General features: G+C 33.7%; 1 protein-coding gene across 2 annotated transcripts in view; it reads right to left on the reverse strand.

Annotated features, from left to right (window-relative positions):
- The window catches only part of SOS1 (SOS Ras/Rac guanine nucleotide exchange factor 1), a 140647-nt gene that overhangs the window by 52162 nt on the left and 68448 nt on the right, over positions 1–20037 (reverse strand). For both annotated transcript variants that reach the window (XM_040623134.1, XM_040623133.1), the window contains exons 3-8: positions 18669–18800; positions 16637–16801; positions 14620–14829; positions 10448–10591; positions 3886–3996; positions 3710–3808 (exon numbers count right to left, since the gene is read on the reverse strand). In XM_040623134.1, coding sequence (XP_040479068.1) covers positions 3710–3808; positions 3886–3996; positions 10448–10591; positions 14620–14829; positions 16637–16801; positions 18669–18800 — 861 coding nt within the window. The remainder of the gene's footprint in view (positions 1–3709; positions 3809–3885; positions 3997–10447; positions 10592–14619; positions 14830–16636; positions 16802–18668; positions 18801–20037) is intronic.

Here is a 20037-nt window from a genome sequence, read left to right on the forward strand (position 1 = left end):
CATTAAACTAGAACAAATAATACTAAAACTTGTATGGAACCACACAAGACCCCAAATAACTAAAGCAATCTTGAGACAGAAGAACAAAGCTGTATCAAAATACATTATAAAGTTGTAGTAATCGAAACAGTATGACACTAGCACAAAAACAGACACATAGCTCAAAAGAACTGAATAGAGAGCCCAGAAATAAACCCACACTTTTATGGTCAATTACTCTACAACAAAGAAAGCGAGAATATGCAATGGGTAAAAGACATTCTCTTCGACAAATGCTGCTGGGAAAACTGGACAGCTACATGCAAAAGATTGAAACTGGACCATTTTCTTGCATCATACACAAAAATAAACTCAAAATGGATGAAAGACCTACATGTGAGACCTGAAACCAAAAAACTCCTAGAAGAAAACAGGCATTAATTTCTTTGATATTGGCTGCAGAAACATTTTTCTAGATATGTCTTCTCAGGCAAGGGAATCAAGCAAAATTAAACTTTGGGTCTATACCAAAATAAAAAACTTTTGCACAGTGAAGGTAACAATCAACAAAAATAGGGCGGCAATCTACTGAATAGGAGATGATATTTGCAAATGATATATCCAATAAGGGGTTATAATCCAAAATATATATAAAAAACTTACACAACTCAATGCCAAGACCCAAAAGTAACTCAATTAAAAAATGGGCAGAGGACCTGAATAGATATTTTTCCAAAGAAGACATACCGACGGCCAACAGACACATGAAAAGATGCTCAACATCGCTAATCATCAGGGAAATGCAAATCAAAACTACAATGAGATATCACCTTCCACTTACCAAAATGGCTAAAATAAAAAACACAGGAAATAACATGTGTTGGTGAGGATGTGGAGAAAAAGGAACCCTCATGTGCTGTTGGTGAGAATGTAAATTGGTACAGCCACTACGGAAAACAATATGAAGGTTCCTCAAAAAATTAAAAATATGACCCCATAATTCCACTACTGGGTATTTACCCAAAGAATACAAAAACATTAATTTGAAAAGATATATGCACCCCTACCTTTACTGCATCATTATTTACAATAGCCAAATTATGGAAGCAGCTAAGTGTCCACTGATAGATGAATAAAGAAGATGTAGTGTATATACACAATGGAATATTATTCAGCCATAAAAAAGAATGAGATTTTTGCCATTTGCAACAATATGGATGGACCTACAGTAGTGTAATGCTAGATGAAATAAATCAGTGAGAGAAAGACAAATACCCCATGATTTCACTCATATGTGGAATTTAAGAAACAAAACAAATGAACAACAAAGAAAAAAGAGGACAAACAAAAAAACAGACTCCTAAATACAGAGAGCAAATTGACAGTTGCCAGAGGGAAGGTAGGTGAGGATGCCCTGAAGTAGTTAGAGGGGATTAAGAGTACACTTATCTCGATGAGCACTGAGTAATGTACAGAATCACTGAATCATATTATACACCTGAACTAATATAAGACTATGTTAATTATACTTCAGCAAACATAAAACAAAAATATAAAAGCGTTTCACGGTCTAATTAATTTGGGAAACTCTAGAAAACAATCTTTGCGCAATTTTACAAAGTCTTTAATATTCTAGTGTACATTGAATATTTTGAGGAGTATATAATTAAGGACGTAGTCTTCCTCCAACATATTTGACCACTGTACATCCCCCCCCTCCAACTTTTTATTTAGAGTATCCCATGGGACTAGCATCTCAAAGAATATTCTTTGAAAATACTGCTCAATGAAAATATTTAAGCAATATACTAACAGAAACTGAAAAATAAGTACAAATAATACATTAGTACTGAGGGAATGCAGAATCAAAAGGATCACAGTCCGTGGGATTAATTAGGCAAGGTTTCCCATTCAACATACTGCTAATTTTGCAATGGAACTTTAGGCAGTAAGATGAACCAGGGATACATATGCTTAAACCAGTAGAAACCATTTAAATTGCTGAATGATGTTTTAAAATAAAAATTTTATTACTACAACTTACAATTTAAAAAATTTTAATTGCCTGTACTTGGGGGAAGTAAATAATTACTTACGTTATTAAGATGATTAGATTTTACAGCCTTTTCAACCTTCATCAAAGCTTGTTGTTCTTATTTATACATTAGTAACTGCTTATAGGTTTCATCCGGCCTTTAATGCCTCAGAATTTCATTACAGTCTTAGGTTAAAATCCCATTATCACATAAACTATTATGAGCAAGGATTCTATGTAACAAACTTGTTTGCAAATATCCTGTTAGGACTATGGTTTGTCATAATGAATTCTTTGTAAAGAATGGTTTTGTATAACAAATGCTTCCTCTTGATTATCCTCTTAAAATAATCATTCTATATTACCAAAGACCTTAAATGGTATGCTGTTTTCAGTCTAGAATGGAGAGCTAAGAGCTCACTAATTCTGCTTGGTGATTAAATCCTTTAACTCCCTTGGTTCCTCTCAGTTCAAACATTCCTACTTGAGAAATCTAACTAAGGTACGAATTACTACAATGTAAAAAGACTGGGACTTCATTCACTGATTCATTATAGAGAGCCCATTTCAGCATGTACTCCTGCAAACTGTAAATATAATTTCTACTAATAAATTCTCCATAACAAAATCATGATATCAAGTAGAAGTTTTCTTTAATGAAGCAAACATTGTTTTAAAAGCTAAAGAAATAATAATGGTATTAACCCATGTTTTATTTTGTCTCTATGGGGCTAGTTCATTAAGGGTAAACAGAGTATCTTTATTATTTTATCCCTTATCTTAAATTTTTGAAAAAAAAATTGATGTTTTTTTTAGGACATATTATCCATAATCCAAAGGAGACATCATCAGATACATACGTAAGAAGTTTAAAAGTAAATCACTTTGAGCTACACCAATGAGTTATAACTTACACAGACTAAGGGTCCCGTTTTCCTTAATTTCAGTGTGTAAAAGGAAAAGGGGGGGAAAATCAAAATCCTTTCCTTTCAGTCAGTGCTTCTTTTTTTTTTTTTTTAAAGATTTTATTTATTTATTCAACAGAGATAGAGACAGCCAGCGAGAGAGGGAACACAAGCAGGGGGAGTGGGAGAGGAAGAAGCAGGCTCATAGCGGAAGAGCCTGATGTGGGGCTCGATCCCATAACGCTGGGATCACGCCCTGAGCCGAAGGCAGACGCTTAACCGCTGTGCCACCCAGGCGCCCCGTCTTGAGTATTTTGAACTGTGATCAAATAAGAAATTTTTACTGGGAATATACATAGTTCACTGTTTCTAAAGTAATGTTAAGCAGTTTTAGAGACAGTTGCAAACTTGAGCGATGAAAATTAGGTGATTAATATTCTCCATTACTTTGGCCTTCTCTTTACATTGGGTCCCTTATCGAAGTCCCTGAACCAATCTGCTGAGGTCCTCAGATGGAGCCATGGATCCATAAACCCAAGGTTGGGTTGGCCATGTAAGCAAAAAGGACACAAGACAAAAATATCTGATGACTGCTTTAAAATTCCCTATTAAAACTAGAGAAAATATGCCACAGTTTTGCAGATTCATTTACATTTTATTCTTAACTAGAAAAAGCAATTAGATATAGACTAATGTTCCTGGGTGCTCACATACTAATTCACAAATAAATTGGTAAAAAAAAATTGGATCACATTTGATGTTTTATAAATAGCAGTAAGAGTTTTCTTACCTTCAAAAGTTCAAAGTAATGTAGACAGTGGTAAACAGGGGCTAGAAGTAGCCTGGGTAAAACATACTGAACAGCTTCTTTGAAACCTTCGCCTATTGACTAAAAAACAAAGTAATTAATTTTTTTTTAAGTTTACTTCTCAGACATCATATATCTTGATTTAAAAATTACTATACCTGTAAATAGAGTGCCGCTCCAGGCTTTGATAACTGACTAAGGAAACGATCATGAAAACCAGGCCGTAAAATATCTCGAGCATATGATTCATATGGATCAAATGCCAGTTCCTTAGAAAATAAAGAAGGTAAAACATAATCTTTCTCCAAGTTAAAACATAAATAACCTACCACCAGAAATACAGAAAGATTAAATTATAGGTACATCTAAGCTAGCACAATTATGTACTTCTTTTAAAACCTCCAAACAAAATTACATGGCTATTAATGATTTCAATAGGATGTTTAATATTTTCCAGTAAGAGAGTAAGTAAATCAGTCTTTCTGATGAATAATGGCATCCTTCTGTGTTATAACACCTCTCCTCAAAGGATTCTAGTAAAGCATTATCAACAAAAGTGGTCATAAGAATGGCAAGACTTTTGGTTCTGGAAAACAAAGTTTAGTTGGAACAACAACGAATACAGGTATCAACAATGGGGTCAAGTATAAACCTTTAGAATATGGGTGCCCAACATTTATTTTCTTATGGTTATTTCTTAGTGGTAGACTTTTATTTTCACATTCTTTAAGCCAGAGGTAACAGTTTTTATCATCTAAAATTCATTGTTACAGTTTTCACAAGCAATTAAACAAGAGTTTAATCCAAATTGCCAAAAATTCTGTCATCGATCATTAATAAACCAAATAATTTTAATGGTTAGGTCTAAAAGGGTACAATCTATTGGTTTTGATTGTGATTTCTGAGGAAAAAGAGAATCAGTGTCTCGATTTTAGCAGGAGCCATCCTATGCCCTGTACTTGGTCAAAAAAACACCAAAACAAAAACGTATGAAAATTGTGCTCTAGATTCTAGCAAGAGCTCACTTCTAGGATAGGGAATTCTAGGAAGGAAGAGGACATCTAGTGGAGGAGTACAGAAGGAAGAGGAACTGACAGCACAGATGATGTTTATGTTCATTACCCTTAATGGTGTTTCTTAGATTGTGTTTTTTCTTTTTTAAGGAAAGACTGAATAATAACAATACAAGATCAGAAATCAGAAGACCTGAGTTCTAGTCTTTGTGAAATACGATATGGCATATAAAGTTCTAAGTCATCCTGAATTCCTTGAACTGGCTCCTGATTCATTTTCCAATTTCAACTCCTTCAACTACATTCCCAACTAAAAATTTCTACGATAATGTTACACGGGAAATTGCAGTCCACCGTAGATTTTACAAGAATGGATAGTAAGGTTTCAGCAATAATAACAGAAAGGAGTCAGGTATGAACAGAGTAGATGGGACAGAGGAATAAAAATGTGAGTTGATGCTTTTATCGTGGGTCTCTTGAACTCTAGAAATCTTGTACAGCAGATAATGTTTGCCTTCCTCCTCTTTCAATAAACTCTAATTTACTACAGACTTTTTAGGACAACTATATACATAAAGTAAAGGCTATACAGTGAAGTGACTTAAAAGCATAACCTTAGAGTCAGCGAGACCCAGATTCCAATTCTGATTATACTACTTATTAGCTGTGTGAGCTTTGATAAACTAAGCCAGTTTCTTCATTGGAAAATGGATAATACCTACTTTCAAGGGGATGTTTTAGGAATTAAATGAGATATCATATGCAAAATGCTTACAAAATGCTTACTATGCATGCACATAGTTAAGCACTGAATAAACAGCCCCCAGTATTATCATTCTAAAATAGCTAATTTCAATTGAGAAAAAAACTAACAACTAACTAGGAATACAACCTCTCATCACACAGTTTTATTCTTGAGGATAGATTTGTAGAATTGCAAGCACGTCTAAGAATCCCTTAAGAAGTTAACAGATTTTTTGATTAGTTTACTGGTTAAAATTCAATACTTAGAAGATTCACACAAAAAATTTAATTATCAATACATGTAATTGTGTATTAATGATTAAAAATGTAGAATGAAATATTCTAAACACACAGAAAAATACAGAGAACAACCTAACATACTATACTCACCATGTAGCTCAAAACAGTTCACCATCTTAGAACACTTGTTTCAACTTTTTAAAAAAAAAGTATTGTGGTAATAGATCCACCTGAGCTCCCTTTCACAAGCTCATCTCCTCCCTTACTCATCCCCAAAGGACACCGCTGTCCTGAATTTGAATTTTATCATTCCCACGTAAGTTTTTATATAATTACATATGTATCAAGAAATAAGGCAATGTTTTCAAACTTTATATAAACATCGTAATGTATTTATTCTTCTGCAATTTGTACTTTACAAAGTTGTGTCCAAGATTTATCCATTTGGATTAATGTGTTTTCTTCCATTCATTTATTCTAAAGTCTATAAGATTCTATTGTATAAATATGTATTTTTTTGAGATAATTTAGATTTACATGCAGTTGCAAGAAATAACACAGGAAGATCCTGTGTGCATACTACTGTTGCCCATCATGGTAACATTTTGCAATAGTACAATATAGTGCAGTATCACAATCTGGCCATTGACACTGTTGTAGTAAAGTAAGCAACACTTGTATTACCACAGGGATCTCTCTTATTGCCTTTTTTTAAGAAAAAAATTGTTAAGGCTTTATTTTTTTAAGTAATCTCTATACCCAACGTGGGGCTCAAACTCACAACCAGAGATCAAGTTGCACGCTCCACTAAGTCAGCCAGGTGCCCCTCTCTCGTTGCCCTTTTAGAATCACACCTTGCTCCCTCCTATCAGCACCCAAATCTAAATTATATATTTTTTGTTTTGTAGCTCATGCTTTGGGTGTCATATCTAAGAATCCTTTGCCAAAGCCAAGGTTGTAAAGATTTAGCTATGCTTTCTTCTAAGAGTTTTATAATTTTAGCTCTTATATTAGATCCATTTTATGTTTGTATATGGTGTTTCTCAGAACTTTATAGTGTCTTTTTGTAAACAGAAGTTTTAAAATTTTAATCTTTTATGGTTTGCACTGTGTTCTTTAAGAAACCCTTTCTATCTCAAAGTCATAAACATATTCTCCTATATTCTCTTCTGAACTTTTAAAGGTTGCTTTTTCATTTTTAGATTTCTAATCTGTTGAGAACTTCGGTATGAAGTGAGCTAAGGATGGAATTTTTTCTTTCCACATGGATAACCAGTTTTGACCCAGCATCATTTTTTTTTTAATTGTTTGTTCTTTCTCTACCGGTTAGTAATGTAATCTCGGTCTCATATCGTGTATGCATACGTATTTTTTTCAGGGCACTCTATTCTGTTGCACTGTCTGTTTATACCTACACCAACACCACACTCTTCATTTACTGTGGCTACGTAATAAATTTTAAAATTTGACAAGACAAATCCTCATAACTTGTTCTTCCTCAAAATTTTAATTTTTGTCCCTTCATTCTTCCACATGAGTTCTAGGACTAGCTTGTTATGCACCGGACTTAGAGATCATTGGGAGACAACTAGTATCATAATACAATTGAGTCTTTCCATACATGAATATAACATGCATTTCCACCTATTCACATCTTCTTTATGAATCTAATTATTTTATGATTTTCTTAACTGGTCTAGAGTATTTATTGGGCTTATTTCTGAATGTCTTATAGTTTTGTTTCTATAGTGAATGGAGTATTTTTCCTTTAATGTCATGTATTCAGTGGGTTATAACTGAGCACAGTAATGCTATCTACTGTTATGCTAATCTTTTATGTGGCAACTATACTGAATTTGCCTAATAGCTCTAATGCTACATAAGTATTGGATTTGCCATGTTTACATGTTTTTGAACTTCCTACAAATGGAATTATATAGTATTTTGAACGTCCTTATGTGGTTAGCCATATGTTGCCCTTTTTTTAAAATCGGTAGTTCTTTTTTATTGCCATATAGCATTTCACTGTGTGAACATATGACAAATCATCCATCGCGAATAAACCTGCTATGAACATTTTTACACATGTTTTTTGGCAAACACAGGCACTCACTTTTGTCTGATATACACCCCAGAGTAAAACTCCTGGATCATACAGTACACCGTATGCTTAATTTTAGTAGATAAGCTGAACAGTTTTCTGAAGGGGCTGAACCAATTTATATTCCATCCACCAGCAATGCAGAGTTCCCACTGTTCAATGGTTTTAAACTGCATTTCCTTGATGAATAATGGTGCTGAACACCTTTTCTTTTTTCAGGAAATACCTGCTTAGGTCTTTTGTCTATTTTCTAAAAAAACCTGTCTTTAAGGATTTTACATACTCTGGATAGGAGTCCTTTGTTGGCTATAGATACTACAAGTATTGTCTCGCCATCTGTAGCTTGCCTTTTCACTCTCGTAATTTCGGTTATTGATACAGATGTTCTTACTTTTAATGAAGTTCCGTTTATCAATCTTTTCTGTCATGGTTTTGGTGTCTTGTTTAAGAAATTTTTGTTTATTCTAAGGTCATGAAGATCTCTTACATCTGCTTCTGCAAGCTTTATTACTTTAAATTTCGAACTCACTCTTGAATAAAAGTTTACTTGGGCAGAAAATTCCATTTTCCCTTAGTCCTTGAAGCTACTACTCAACTGTTAGCCTCTATTGTTCAAGAGAAGTCTTCAGTCATTCTAACCGTAGTTCCTTTTCAAGTACCACTCTCTTTTCTCTCTCACAGCTTTTCAGATTTTCTCTTTAGCCTTGATGTTCCATAGTTTTACTATAATGTTTTTGGCTGTAGGTTTATTTTTATTTATCCTGTCCAGTATTTGGAATTCATTTTTGATCTGGGAACTCATGTCTTCATTTCTGGTAAATTCTCAATTGTGACCTCTTCAAATATTTCTTCTCCATCATTCTTTACCTTAAACTCCTATTAGATGATATCAAAGCCCTTTAAAGGAGCCTTTATTACTCTTAGCTGTTCTTTCATATTCTAATTGTGGTTTTTCTGTGTCACATTTTCAGTGAATTCCTCATTTCCTTTTTCCAATTCATTAATTTTCTCCTTGAACTAGGTTTAACAACTAGGTTTACTGAGTTTCTATTTATGTTTAATTCCCAATATCCCTAATTGTGTCGATACTTATCTATTCTTATTTTCTTTCCACCTATTTTTGTTTCACAACATCTTCTTTATAAATGGATCATATTTCTTCATTTATCTCTGAGCACCCTAAACTTCTTCTAAACTCTTTGTATGTCTATTGTACAAAATTAATTTCATCTGGAATGAATTTATTTTCTAGTTGTTGATTTTATTAGATAGCACTCTAAACATGAGAATTTGTCTTGTATTTTGGAATTCTGTATTATATAGACTTCTTAGGGGGAGGCTTTTAATTTTTGGTTTCCTTTTTTTTTCTCCCATCCCTGTATGGCCACTCTTCTAGACCTGAACCTGCTCTGTAAGTAATTTTGGAGTCTCAGGCTCTGTAGTCATACCGGCTTAATACTGTAGGATAATTTGTTAAGTTTTAAATTATTTTTGTTATAAGGTAGTGTTTCTGTTTCCCTATCTCAAGTCCACGACTTCCTATAAAACCTTGCAGGGAGGAAGTTGATGGGATTTCCCCGGCATCCTCTTACAATCAGGGTCTTGAAGCAAGAAGTCTTGCTCACTTTCATGGAGCACATTTAGTCTTCATTATCCTCAAAAGCTGAACACCCAACTACTGGAGCTCATTACTTGGAATGCTTACTCTATTTCTGATCTTATTTTTAAGTCTAGTTATGTATATTCCTTTTTAAAAAAATACACTTTATGACTTCTATGTGTTTGAAGCAAGAGTGGAGGGGCCATCATGAAGCTTAAGCTTACCATACTGTTTGGCCTGAAAATCTTAAATTTTTTGTTTTACAAACCGAACCCTGTATTTGTGGATTTTAGAGTAAGAACAAAGTAAGAGCTAAAAATCTCAGAATGACCACCACTGCTAACTTAATAGGACTAATTTAGGACTATTTTAGTATTTGAATACCCAAGGAGAAGGTTAATATTTTTCTACCCCATAACATTTGAATCACCTAGGTCCTAGACTTGATTTTCCTATTCACTTCACTCCTCGTATTCTAAATAATAATGTACAGTTATCATATATTGAATAGCTTACTGTGTGGTGGTATTTTAGGTAGGTTACTTTAATTTTCACACAAATCCTGAGTCCTACTATTATCCCTACTTTAGAAATACAGATATGGGGATTTAGAGACTGGAGATAAATTGCCCACAGTCACATACAACTAAGTAGCAGAACTGAGGCTGGAACACAAGCCGTCGAGCCTCAGGTCCAACTTCCATGGCTTCTTCAATGACAGGGCATTCATGGACTTTTCTTAGCTTTGTTACAGAAGACAAGATGATGGACTGTGAGCTGTAAATGCCTCCCGTCTGTGGGATCTGCTTCTTACAATGGATGAGAGACTACTTCTTTGTGGTTTTCATAAGATAACAGAAACAAATGTTGACAATGAACCTCTGAGGAATGGACAGTATGACCGAGTAGTCAGCAGTTAATACCTATGATTTTAGCTGGAAACAAGAATTTAGATTCCAATTTTAATGCAAATGTAGAGCTTTTATGCAGACTTTTTTTGGGTGTATAATTAAAGTACTTACCTCTGCTAAGTCTTCAAAGCAGCTTCCTACTAAGGGATGGGGGCTACCTTCATCAGTCATTTCCACAGTATCTTCTATATGGCCCAGTAACTTTACACTAAGTTCGTGTATATCTACTATACGGCTAAATATATTTTCTACATCCTGTTGGGAGGAAAAACACATTAATTCAGTTGGGTTATAGAATAAAAAACAAATTTTGAGCCAATAAGTCATTTTATAATCATGAAATTTAACATGGCAAATACAATGAGAAATTTTAACTTACAAACTTAAAAGACAATTCAAGAATTCTCTTTGCAAAGATGTACAATTTGCAAATACATTTCTTTAGGTCAGTGGTTCTATGAAAACTACTTTTTAAAACAAAAAATTTAGTGAGAAGAATGGCATTGTTTTACATTTTTGCACATCTCTACCATCTAGCTTAATAGAGGTAGCTGGATTTTCATACGTATATTTCTGCATTTAATCTGTTGTGATACATTGTTTTTGATTAAAGCATACAAAGAAAATCCAGCTTTACACAAATAGTTGGAAAAGGGAGGAATATTTTAATAGTCTACTCAAATAATTGTAGATCTCCTTTCCTTTTTCAGTACAGTTTCTTTATTGAGATATAAGTCACATACCATAAAAGTCACCCTTTTAAAGTACACTATTCAATGATTTTTACATATTCAGATCTGTTCAGTTATCGCCACTATCAAATTCCAGAATATCTTCATCACCCCAGAGAGAAGGTCTACATCCATTAGGAGCCTTCTCCAATTTCTTCTTTTTCTGTCCAGGGGCTGGCAACCACTAATCTACTTTCTATCTCCATGGATTTGCCTATTCTGGACATTTCATATAAATGGAGTGAATGGCCTTTTATGATATTAGACCAAAACTCAACAAATGGTAGTTTCTTAGATGTTAGTTGCAATGTGGAATCTGAAACCATATCAACTTTGTACTTCTACATTAAAATCCATTGGTCTATATTAAACTGAGTGCATCCTTCACCCACGTGTGTTTTTGTAGCATTATGAATTAGGTCACTTGGAAAGTAGTGGTCCACTGAGTTCCACAAATCTTCCAAATATTAACACATTTCACTATAGAATATTAAAAGACCAAATACATCAGCATCACCACTGATAATGTGAGTGGATACAATTTTCCAAAATTCTATTTTCATTTGAAAGTTCAATCTTTAACACTATCAACAAATATTGCCACTTTCCTAGAAGTGACAGGTTCGTTCATTTTATTCCCCCACTTCATTTGTTTTTGAGAAATGTCTGCCAAATACACAACTCTGAATAATCACAGTCTGTCAGTCATTCTTTCAGGTAAAAGTAGTGTTTCATGAAGACAATAGCAATTCAGTCGTACAGTGCTTTCCTTCACCACAACCACCCTACTTTGATATGTAGCAAAAGTACTTATGCGTGCTTCCTAACTGCCTCAGCTCCTCTCTTACCCGGGCCTTCTCGTGGCATGCCAAGGCTCCTGTTCTACCAGTAGTGACCAAAAAATCCATAAGTCCATAAAGTCCCCTTTTACCTCATTTCTTCATTCTATTCGTCTGTCATCTCGTTTTTATTACAAATACACATGCATACAAGAATGCTCAACACAACACCTAGTGACTTCTGTAAGATTTTCTGTAGGCTAGATTCCTGGATAGATTTCTACTATGGGGTATGTATTTAAGATGTCCATGGATATCTTCTTAAAAAGAGTCCACTGGCTTACCCTCCCATAGTAGTATATAGGAGTAACAGTTTGACCAAACCCTCACAAAACTGAATATTGTCAATTTTAACTTTTAGAACAATGTCTAGGTAACTGAAAAACAAGAACTAATTTACAAGTATTCAGTTACTATTTTTTTGATTTGATTGTTTTTAGTGACTGTATTTTTTTTGTCAAATCAACTTTGAAGCAGGATTCATATACGATAAGATAAACCTACACTGATGCACTTTTGGATGAGATTTTATGTAGTTATTCACTCTTGTAACTATCACCATAGTCAAGATATAAAACAGTCTTATTAGCTTAAGAAGTTTCTTTATGCCTCATCCCCATTAGTCACTATTGCCCCCAGGAAACCAGTGATCCGCTTTCCGCCACTACAGATTAGAATTCTAGAATACTAAAAAAATAGAATCATATATAATCTTGTCTAGTTTCTTAGCTAATGTTTTTGAGATGCGTCCATACTGTTGCTTTTATAACTACTTCATTCCTTTTAATTCTGAGTAGTATTCTGTCGTATGGACATACCTCAATTTGTATAGCCATTTACCTGTTGATGGATATTTGGGTTGTTGCAGTTTGGGGCCATTACAAATAAAGCTGCTATGAACACTCATGAACAAGTTTTGTGTGGACATGTTTTCATTTCTTCTGGGTAAAAACCTAGCAGTGGAATTGCAGGTAGTATGGCTAGGTTATGTTGAATGTTACACAAAACAGCCAAACTCTTTTCCTAAGTATTTGTACTAGATTACATTCCCACAAGCAGTTGCTCCATATTCTTTTCAGCATTTGGTATTGTCAAGCCTTTCTGTCTAATGAGTTTGTAGTAGTATCTCAGTGTGGTCTTAATTTGCATTTCCTTTATGGCTATTGATGTTGAGCATCTTTCAATGTGCTTTTTGGCCACTGGTATAGCTTCTTTCATAAAGTGTGTGAATTTTTGCCCCTTTGAAAATATCAGGCTATTATTCCAATTACTGAATTGTAAAAGTCTGTTATATATTCTGGATTCAGGTCCTTTGTTAGATATATGTATTGCAAATAGGTTCTACCAATTTGTGGCTTACCTTTTTATTTTTATGACAGTATCTTTAGAAAAGCAAAAGGTTTTCATTTTATTGAAGTCCAATTCATTAATTTTTTTATTTTACGGTTCTTGATTTTTGTGTCTTAAGAGATGTTTACCGATTCTTTACTCCTTTATTTTTACTTTATTAATTTTTTTAAAAAAATATTTATGTCAGAGAGAGAGAGAGAGAGCAAAAGAAGGGGGAGCAGCAGGCAGAGAGAGAAGCAGGCTCCCCACTGAGCAAGGAGCCCAATGCGGAACTGGATCCCAGGACCCCCGGGATCATGACCTGAGCCGAAGGCAGGTACTTAACCGACTGAGCCACCCAAGCATCCCTTAATCCTTTATTTTTGAGGATTTTATTTTTAAGTAATCTCTATACCCAACGTGGGGCTTGAACTCACAACCCCGAGATCAAGAGTCATACTCTACACCGACTGAGCCAGGCAGGTGTCCCTTGGCTCCTTTATTTTTAAAAACAACTTTATTAAGGTAACATTCACATAGGATGCAATTCATCCATTTAAAGTGAACAATTCAATGTTCTTTTTTTAAACTCTATTTAAAGATTTGTGCAACTCATAAACTACTCCTGTAACTTTTAATGATCATTCATTGCCATAACTTGAGCCCCCATCTCAGCTTCTGTAGTAAGCACTACTTTTCTGTCAGTCGCCCATGACTAGACTTCTAGGAATTACCAGGATGTAACTCTCTTAGACAATCTTAGTTGTTCTCACCACTCAGCATTTCCCCAGGATTCAATTACGTTGGTTTGATTATTACTGTAGGATCAGTAATCCCTTCTCTAATTTTCAACGTTACCAGCTCTCTCTTTTTGCTCCCCGAAATATTGTTGTCACACTTCTATTACGGTAATTACCACACTATATTGCCATTTAATATTAAGTTTACATTTCAATCTTGACTAGACCCAATTTGAGGGAAGGAACTGTTTTATTCATCTTTGAATCTCTGTTGCCAAGTACTATATGATGCCTAACAACACATATAGGCAGCACTGATGAAGTGTTAGTTGAATGACTCAAGTAAGTCAAATTAAACAAAAAAATCTTCCACCTTAACAAGAGGCTTTATTCCTCGGAGTACATAGAAGATTTTAAGTTCATTTGCACTTATAGTTCAGTCTAGTTTAGATTTTGTTTTTAATTTATGATGTTGAATTTATTGAACCTGTTGTAGCAACTGTGAGATCACAGTCACTATGAATTAAATCCCACAACTTAAAAAAAAATTTGACAAATCAGCAATCACGAACTACACAAATCCAAATTTGAGTGGTCATGTAAAATCGACAACACATGCAATCATATAACACAACAATACTTACATTAGCTGAAAACAATTTTGAATTGGAGACAAAGGGCTCTCTAAAAACTTTTATAATTAAATTTAGTTCCCTTATGTACTGTCGAATTTCTGCCATAAATGCTTTTACCAAATCATAATAAGTTTGCTCTCCTGAGGTGGAAGGCTCTTCATCAGTTAAAGATAATATATTTATATCTTCTACATCTTGATGAAACATGTCCATTAATACCTAGACAGAGATAGAAAACAAGTACAATAAAATATAAATCTATAGTCGAAGTTAAGCACCCTAAGTTGCTCTTTGAATACAGTTCTTAAGTGATAAAAAGCAGATACACAATAATCTCTTCTTAGCTATATTGCCACTGACCCCCTCCTCCGTATCTTCTCTAAAACAGAATTCACCATCTAATATCACAAACTTCCTCCAAGTCCTCTATTAATAGTAGTATCTGTCTCTCTTGTTAACCTATTACTTCAAATTTGTTCCCAAATTCTATGTTGGCTTTCTCTCTGACTTAGTTTCCTCTGTTTCATACCCTTGCCATTACCACCTCATTTCAGGGCCTCACCACCCTGTATTTGAATAATTCAGTTTGCTAATCGGCCTCCCTGATTACATTTGTACTGATCAAAACCAGTCCTTATTATTATTATTAAAGAAGTCTACTATTCAAAGAACAAGTCTACTATTCAAAGAAGTCTACTATTATTACTCTTGCTAAACCTCATTTTTCTACTTCTGTAAATTTTGACATCATTATATCCCCACAACACAATGAACTAATATTTTATCTTGGATTACTTTCTGCTTGTTTCACAAATATGTTTCCCTTCATCAACTCTGGATCTCTCTCTCTCTCTTTTTAAAAGATTTTATTTATTTATTTGAGAGAGAGAGTACGAGCAGGGGGAGGGGGCAGAGGAAAAGGGAGAAGGCGGCTTCCTGCTGAGCAGGGGGTGGGACATGGGGCTCCATCCCAGGACCCAAGGATCATGACCTGAGTGGAAGGCAGATGCTTAATGGACTGAGCCACCCAGGTGCCCTGGAGCTTTGTTTTATACTTCTTTTGCATCTTCTCCCTCTGTGAGCTCATAGTATGTACTAAAATATTTTACTTATCTGATTCACTTAAAAGTATCAAATATTTTACATTTACTGAAAAAATAACTATTTTAAAAACCAAATATTTCTTCATTTAAAAATATCAATACATTTGAAACAGATCAGGTGATTTTACTCTGTATGCTCACATTCTAAGTGGACTTTGTAATCAGAAAGAATATTCCAAATCAGTAAGAGTATAGTGAGGAAATGGATCGAAACGCTTCATCAGAAAATATTTTCTTTTCCACAAAGTCATTTTTAGAAAATGAAAATACTGAGGCAGTCTAGTGCAATAACTAAAAGCTTTAGACTCAGATCTAGAGTTTGAGTCTAGGCTTTAAAACTTTTCAGAAAATTCTGGACCAATTTCTTTATCTCTCTGAACTTCGGTTCCCTTTTTACAAGAGCATTTACCTTAGAAGGGTACCATAAAGAGCAAATGAGATAAATTTCATACATGCTTAACTTTAAATAAATTTTTGCTCTTATATTATTATAATAAAACCATACAAGTAGTATCTATAGATAGGTAAGTATTGAAATAGAACTCTCAAGAGCTTAGTATTTTTACATTTTCCAAATTTGTTTTCAAAATCCATAATCTTCTAAGTGTCCCAACCAAAATAATTTAAAGAATTTTACTAATAAGAGATTGTTAGTAGTATTAACCCTACTTGCAGGAACACATAAAAGAAAAACTGCATGACATGTTGAAACAGTTAAGTACTGTGTACACACACACACACACACACACTCTCACACAACACACACAATATGATAAAGTGTTATCTTGAGTATCTGCTATTAGGTTACTGGAAATATACCCTAACACATAATATATAATTTCATCGTCTGAATAGTATGTTAGCATCCAATAAATTAGGAATAAAAATTTAAGAACAAAACATAGAGAAGATCAGTATCGTACCTTATCAGCACACATTGCCACTTTAATATCTTGTTTTGTAATTTCATAATGCCGTATATTTCGTACATAATTCCCCACCAGCTTTAAGATGTCTGCAGAAATGTATTCTAATACTGCTACTATGTAAACAGAAACCTGGTGGTCAATTTTATAACCTAGGACCTCCTGAAAAAGTAAAAGAAAAAATCATATACCACAAATTTGAGACATTGATTAAAAAAGTATACAATTTAGCTTAACTTTTACTGAGGCCCGTGACTATTAACAACATTTAATTGTAAGTGGCTCATCTATGAATAACATACATATTGCTATTTGAAAATATAAGCTAAGCAAAGGTAAGGCAAAATTACCCATGATTATGTAAAATATTAAGTAGTACAGATTACTAAATAGATTATCCTTAACCTAGGAAGGGAAACCCCAGTTTGGGAGATGTTCACTTTACCTAATTCAGGATACCTGGAATTAACTATAACAAAAGATGGGTTTTTTTTTTTTTAATGCAGAACAAAAGTTAATGTATTACTGGTATCTGGGAATATCTACTAGCCTTATACCTCTATTCTTCTTTTCAAAGGAACCTGGGATCCCAAAACCCTAATGGCACATTCCTGGTGTCTATAACTGTTTCTATGGGGAAAAAAAAAATCATGCTATGTTCTACCGAACAACAGTGGTTATTAAGAGCATGTTAAATAGTATTATTAGACTTCAAAGAAAGTATGGGATTTTGTGGGGCCTACAGGAAAACAAAGTCTATTTTCTAAACAATCTGATTAAAAAAAAACTTTGAAATAAGAAATTTATTTAAGTTGGGGACAGGTGGCATTTACCTTTAAAGACATGTAAAAACTATTAAATGGTTATAGTATAATAATAATATATAAGAGTATAAGATACAGTATAAGAATGTATTAATAAATTGAATGATATCCATAATTAGATCATAAAACTCAAAGTTTAGGATCATTAATACATCATGCACATACCTCAATTTGTTAATTCTCTTAACCTATAATTCAATATATGGCTAGTAAGAATCATAAAAAGAGAATTATAAAGAAGTATGCAATTACTAATAGTTCCTTAATTTTCTATAACTTGCACTTACTTCCTCAGACCAGTAAGATACAGGCAGATATTTCTATTCCAACAACCCAAGTACAAAACATAACCCTTTGACAGTCTTAAACATCATCCAAGTGTTAATCTTAAATCTTGGACAAGATCAAACAGACCTACGTTTCCTAACACTATCACTTTGATCCCTGTGACCATGGACTAGAAGTCACTTAATCACTTTCTGCCTCAGTTACCTCATCTAAAAACTGGGGATGAGAATAGTAACTTTGTGGAGTAATAAAACTTAGAGATAATGTATGCAAGCATTAGCACTTTGCTTGTATTATAGTACATACAAAATTATTGATATCAAAAGTATTATCAAGGTTTTAATTACTATAGTACCTATATTTTTGATGAGTTTGCTTGTTTTATTAAATCAACAGAAATAGCATTATTAGAGTTTCCAGTAATTATTCTTTCTACTAGTTCTGGAGAGATTCAGCTGACTGATATAAATGAGGAGTGGGACTGGGTAGTTTAGGTAACCTTTAGAAAGTTTTTGCTCAAAGATTACACATAGCCCTGTGGCAGACTCACAGAGGTCCTTACACATCTGACGATTTGAAGGATTTATAGGGACACTTAGGTCGAACCAACAAGAAAGGAGTTTTATAAATTCTCTTTGAGGTTCTAGTAACACCTGTGATGAACAAAATCCACAATTAAAACTTTTCTTAGTCCTTTCAATTTGCATATTTTTGTTGGTATGAAATTACATTAAATCATTTTGCCCAGCTTATACTCTCCTATTATCATATCATCCCTCCCCATGACATGAATTCCTGGGAAAATTAAAATGAGAGAATTTTACTCTTCAATTTACTGTCATCCATAAAATATATTCTTAAAAATCATGGGTTTTATTTTGCTTTTCAAAGGCAAGAAGGCAGTATTTCAGCTTTACCTTTAGTAAAGGATGAATTTTTTCTACTGGGAGAGATAAAGGGTTTCTTCGCTTCCTCTTTTCAATAGCCGATTGGGCATCAGCTATTGCCCACTTATCAATTGGATGAGGGAAACTTTTTTGAACACGTTCCTTGGAAAATAGGAAAATAACAACTAAGCAACAAATATATTAAATAGTGCTCTTCACTTACAATTTACTTTTAAAATCAAAGAACCCCCAAAGCAGGCTTTTCACATATGGTATAATTTATACTGCAAACATACTTAAGCTAAGAGAAAACTATAGCTGTCAATGTATTGGTTTCTTAATTAGGCAATTAAGAGACTAAGCATCCCTTGTATTATCTAGGGGGAAAATCACATTCTGAATTTCAACTTCACTGTGATAAAGCTAATGACAAGAATGATTAGAATAACCATGGCTTATATAAAGTCTCAAGGAACAAGACCTAAGCTCAAGAAGCAAAGATCTAAAACCAACTGTCCTTCATTTGTCCTTTTAACACCAAACTCAAGTAGCATTTTGAACTTGAAACATCTAAGAATTTTTTTCTTTACTTTATTCATCATGCGAAAGTACCTGACTTTGAAACTATTTACACATCATGGAAATCAAGGGTTTACATTGGTAACAGTAATTTTTATACACTATAGCTCATCATTAGAGTTTGAATCCTTCATAGGTCGTTAATTTTTAACTAAATACTTCACTTTAATTTCTAGCACTTATTCGGTTAGAATTTCTACTGGAAGTGAAGGAACTCATGTTAATATAAAAGCTGAATTTCCCTACTTTAATAAACTAATGTAATTCACTTCAAACCATTCTCTCAAGTTTTAGAATTCCACCTTCAGGATACCATAGTTATAACCAGTAGAGGTCGCTATTAACATAATTTAAACACATGTATATCACTAGTAGTATGTAAAACCTATTAGATAAAATTAAACATCACTCCTGATTTTTTAAGTCTAAATAAAACCTTTTTTCAGTTGCTATTAAAATGGAAAATAAAAAAAATTGCTATGTGATACTCTGGGGGTAAAAACATGTTGATTCAGGACACGTTAAGAACAAATTTATAAAGTAAGAATAGTTTAACCCATTCAAGTTAAAGAAATTTTCTCTTCATCTACGTTCAAGGCTAAATCAGCTGCCAAACATAAGAAGTGATCGTTTCAATTCTAATTAATGAAATTAGAAGTGTGTTGAAAGAAATTACTGTAGTTACAAATGGAGTTTGCAAATGAAATGCCTAGTTGAAAAGCTATTTGCCAGGACACTCTACCTTCGTATAATACAATACAAAGGTCCAAAATATTGGGGAGAGTTTGGCAGGTGACAAAGAGGAAAGGGAAGGGGGAAA

Source organism: Ursus maritimus, unplaced genomic scaffold, assembly GCF_017311325.1.
Source record: "Ursus maritimus isolate PB19 unplaced genomic scaffold, ASM1731132v1 scaffold_6, whole genome shotgun sequence".
In the NCBI taxonomy this organism is placed as follows: Eukaryota; Metazoa; Chordata; class Mammalia; order Carnivora; family Ursidae; genus Ursus; species Ursus maritimus.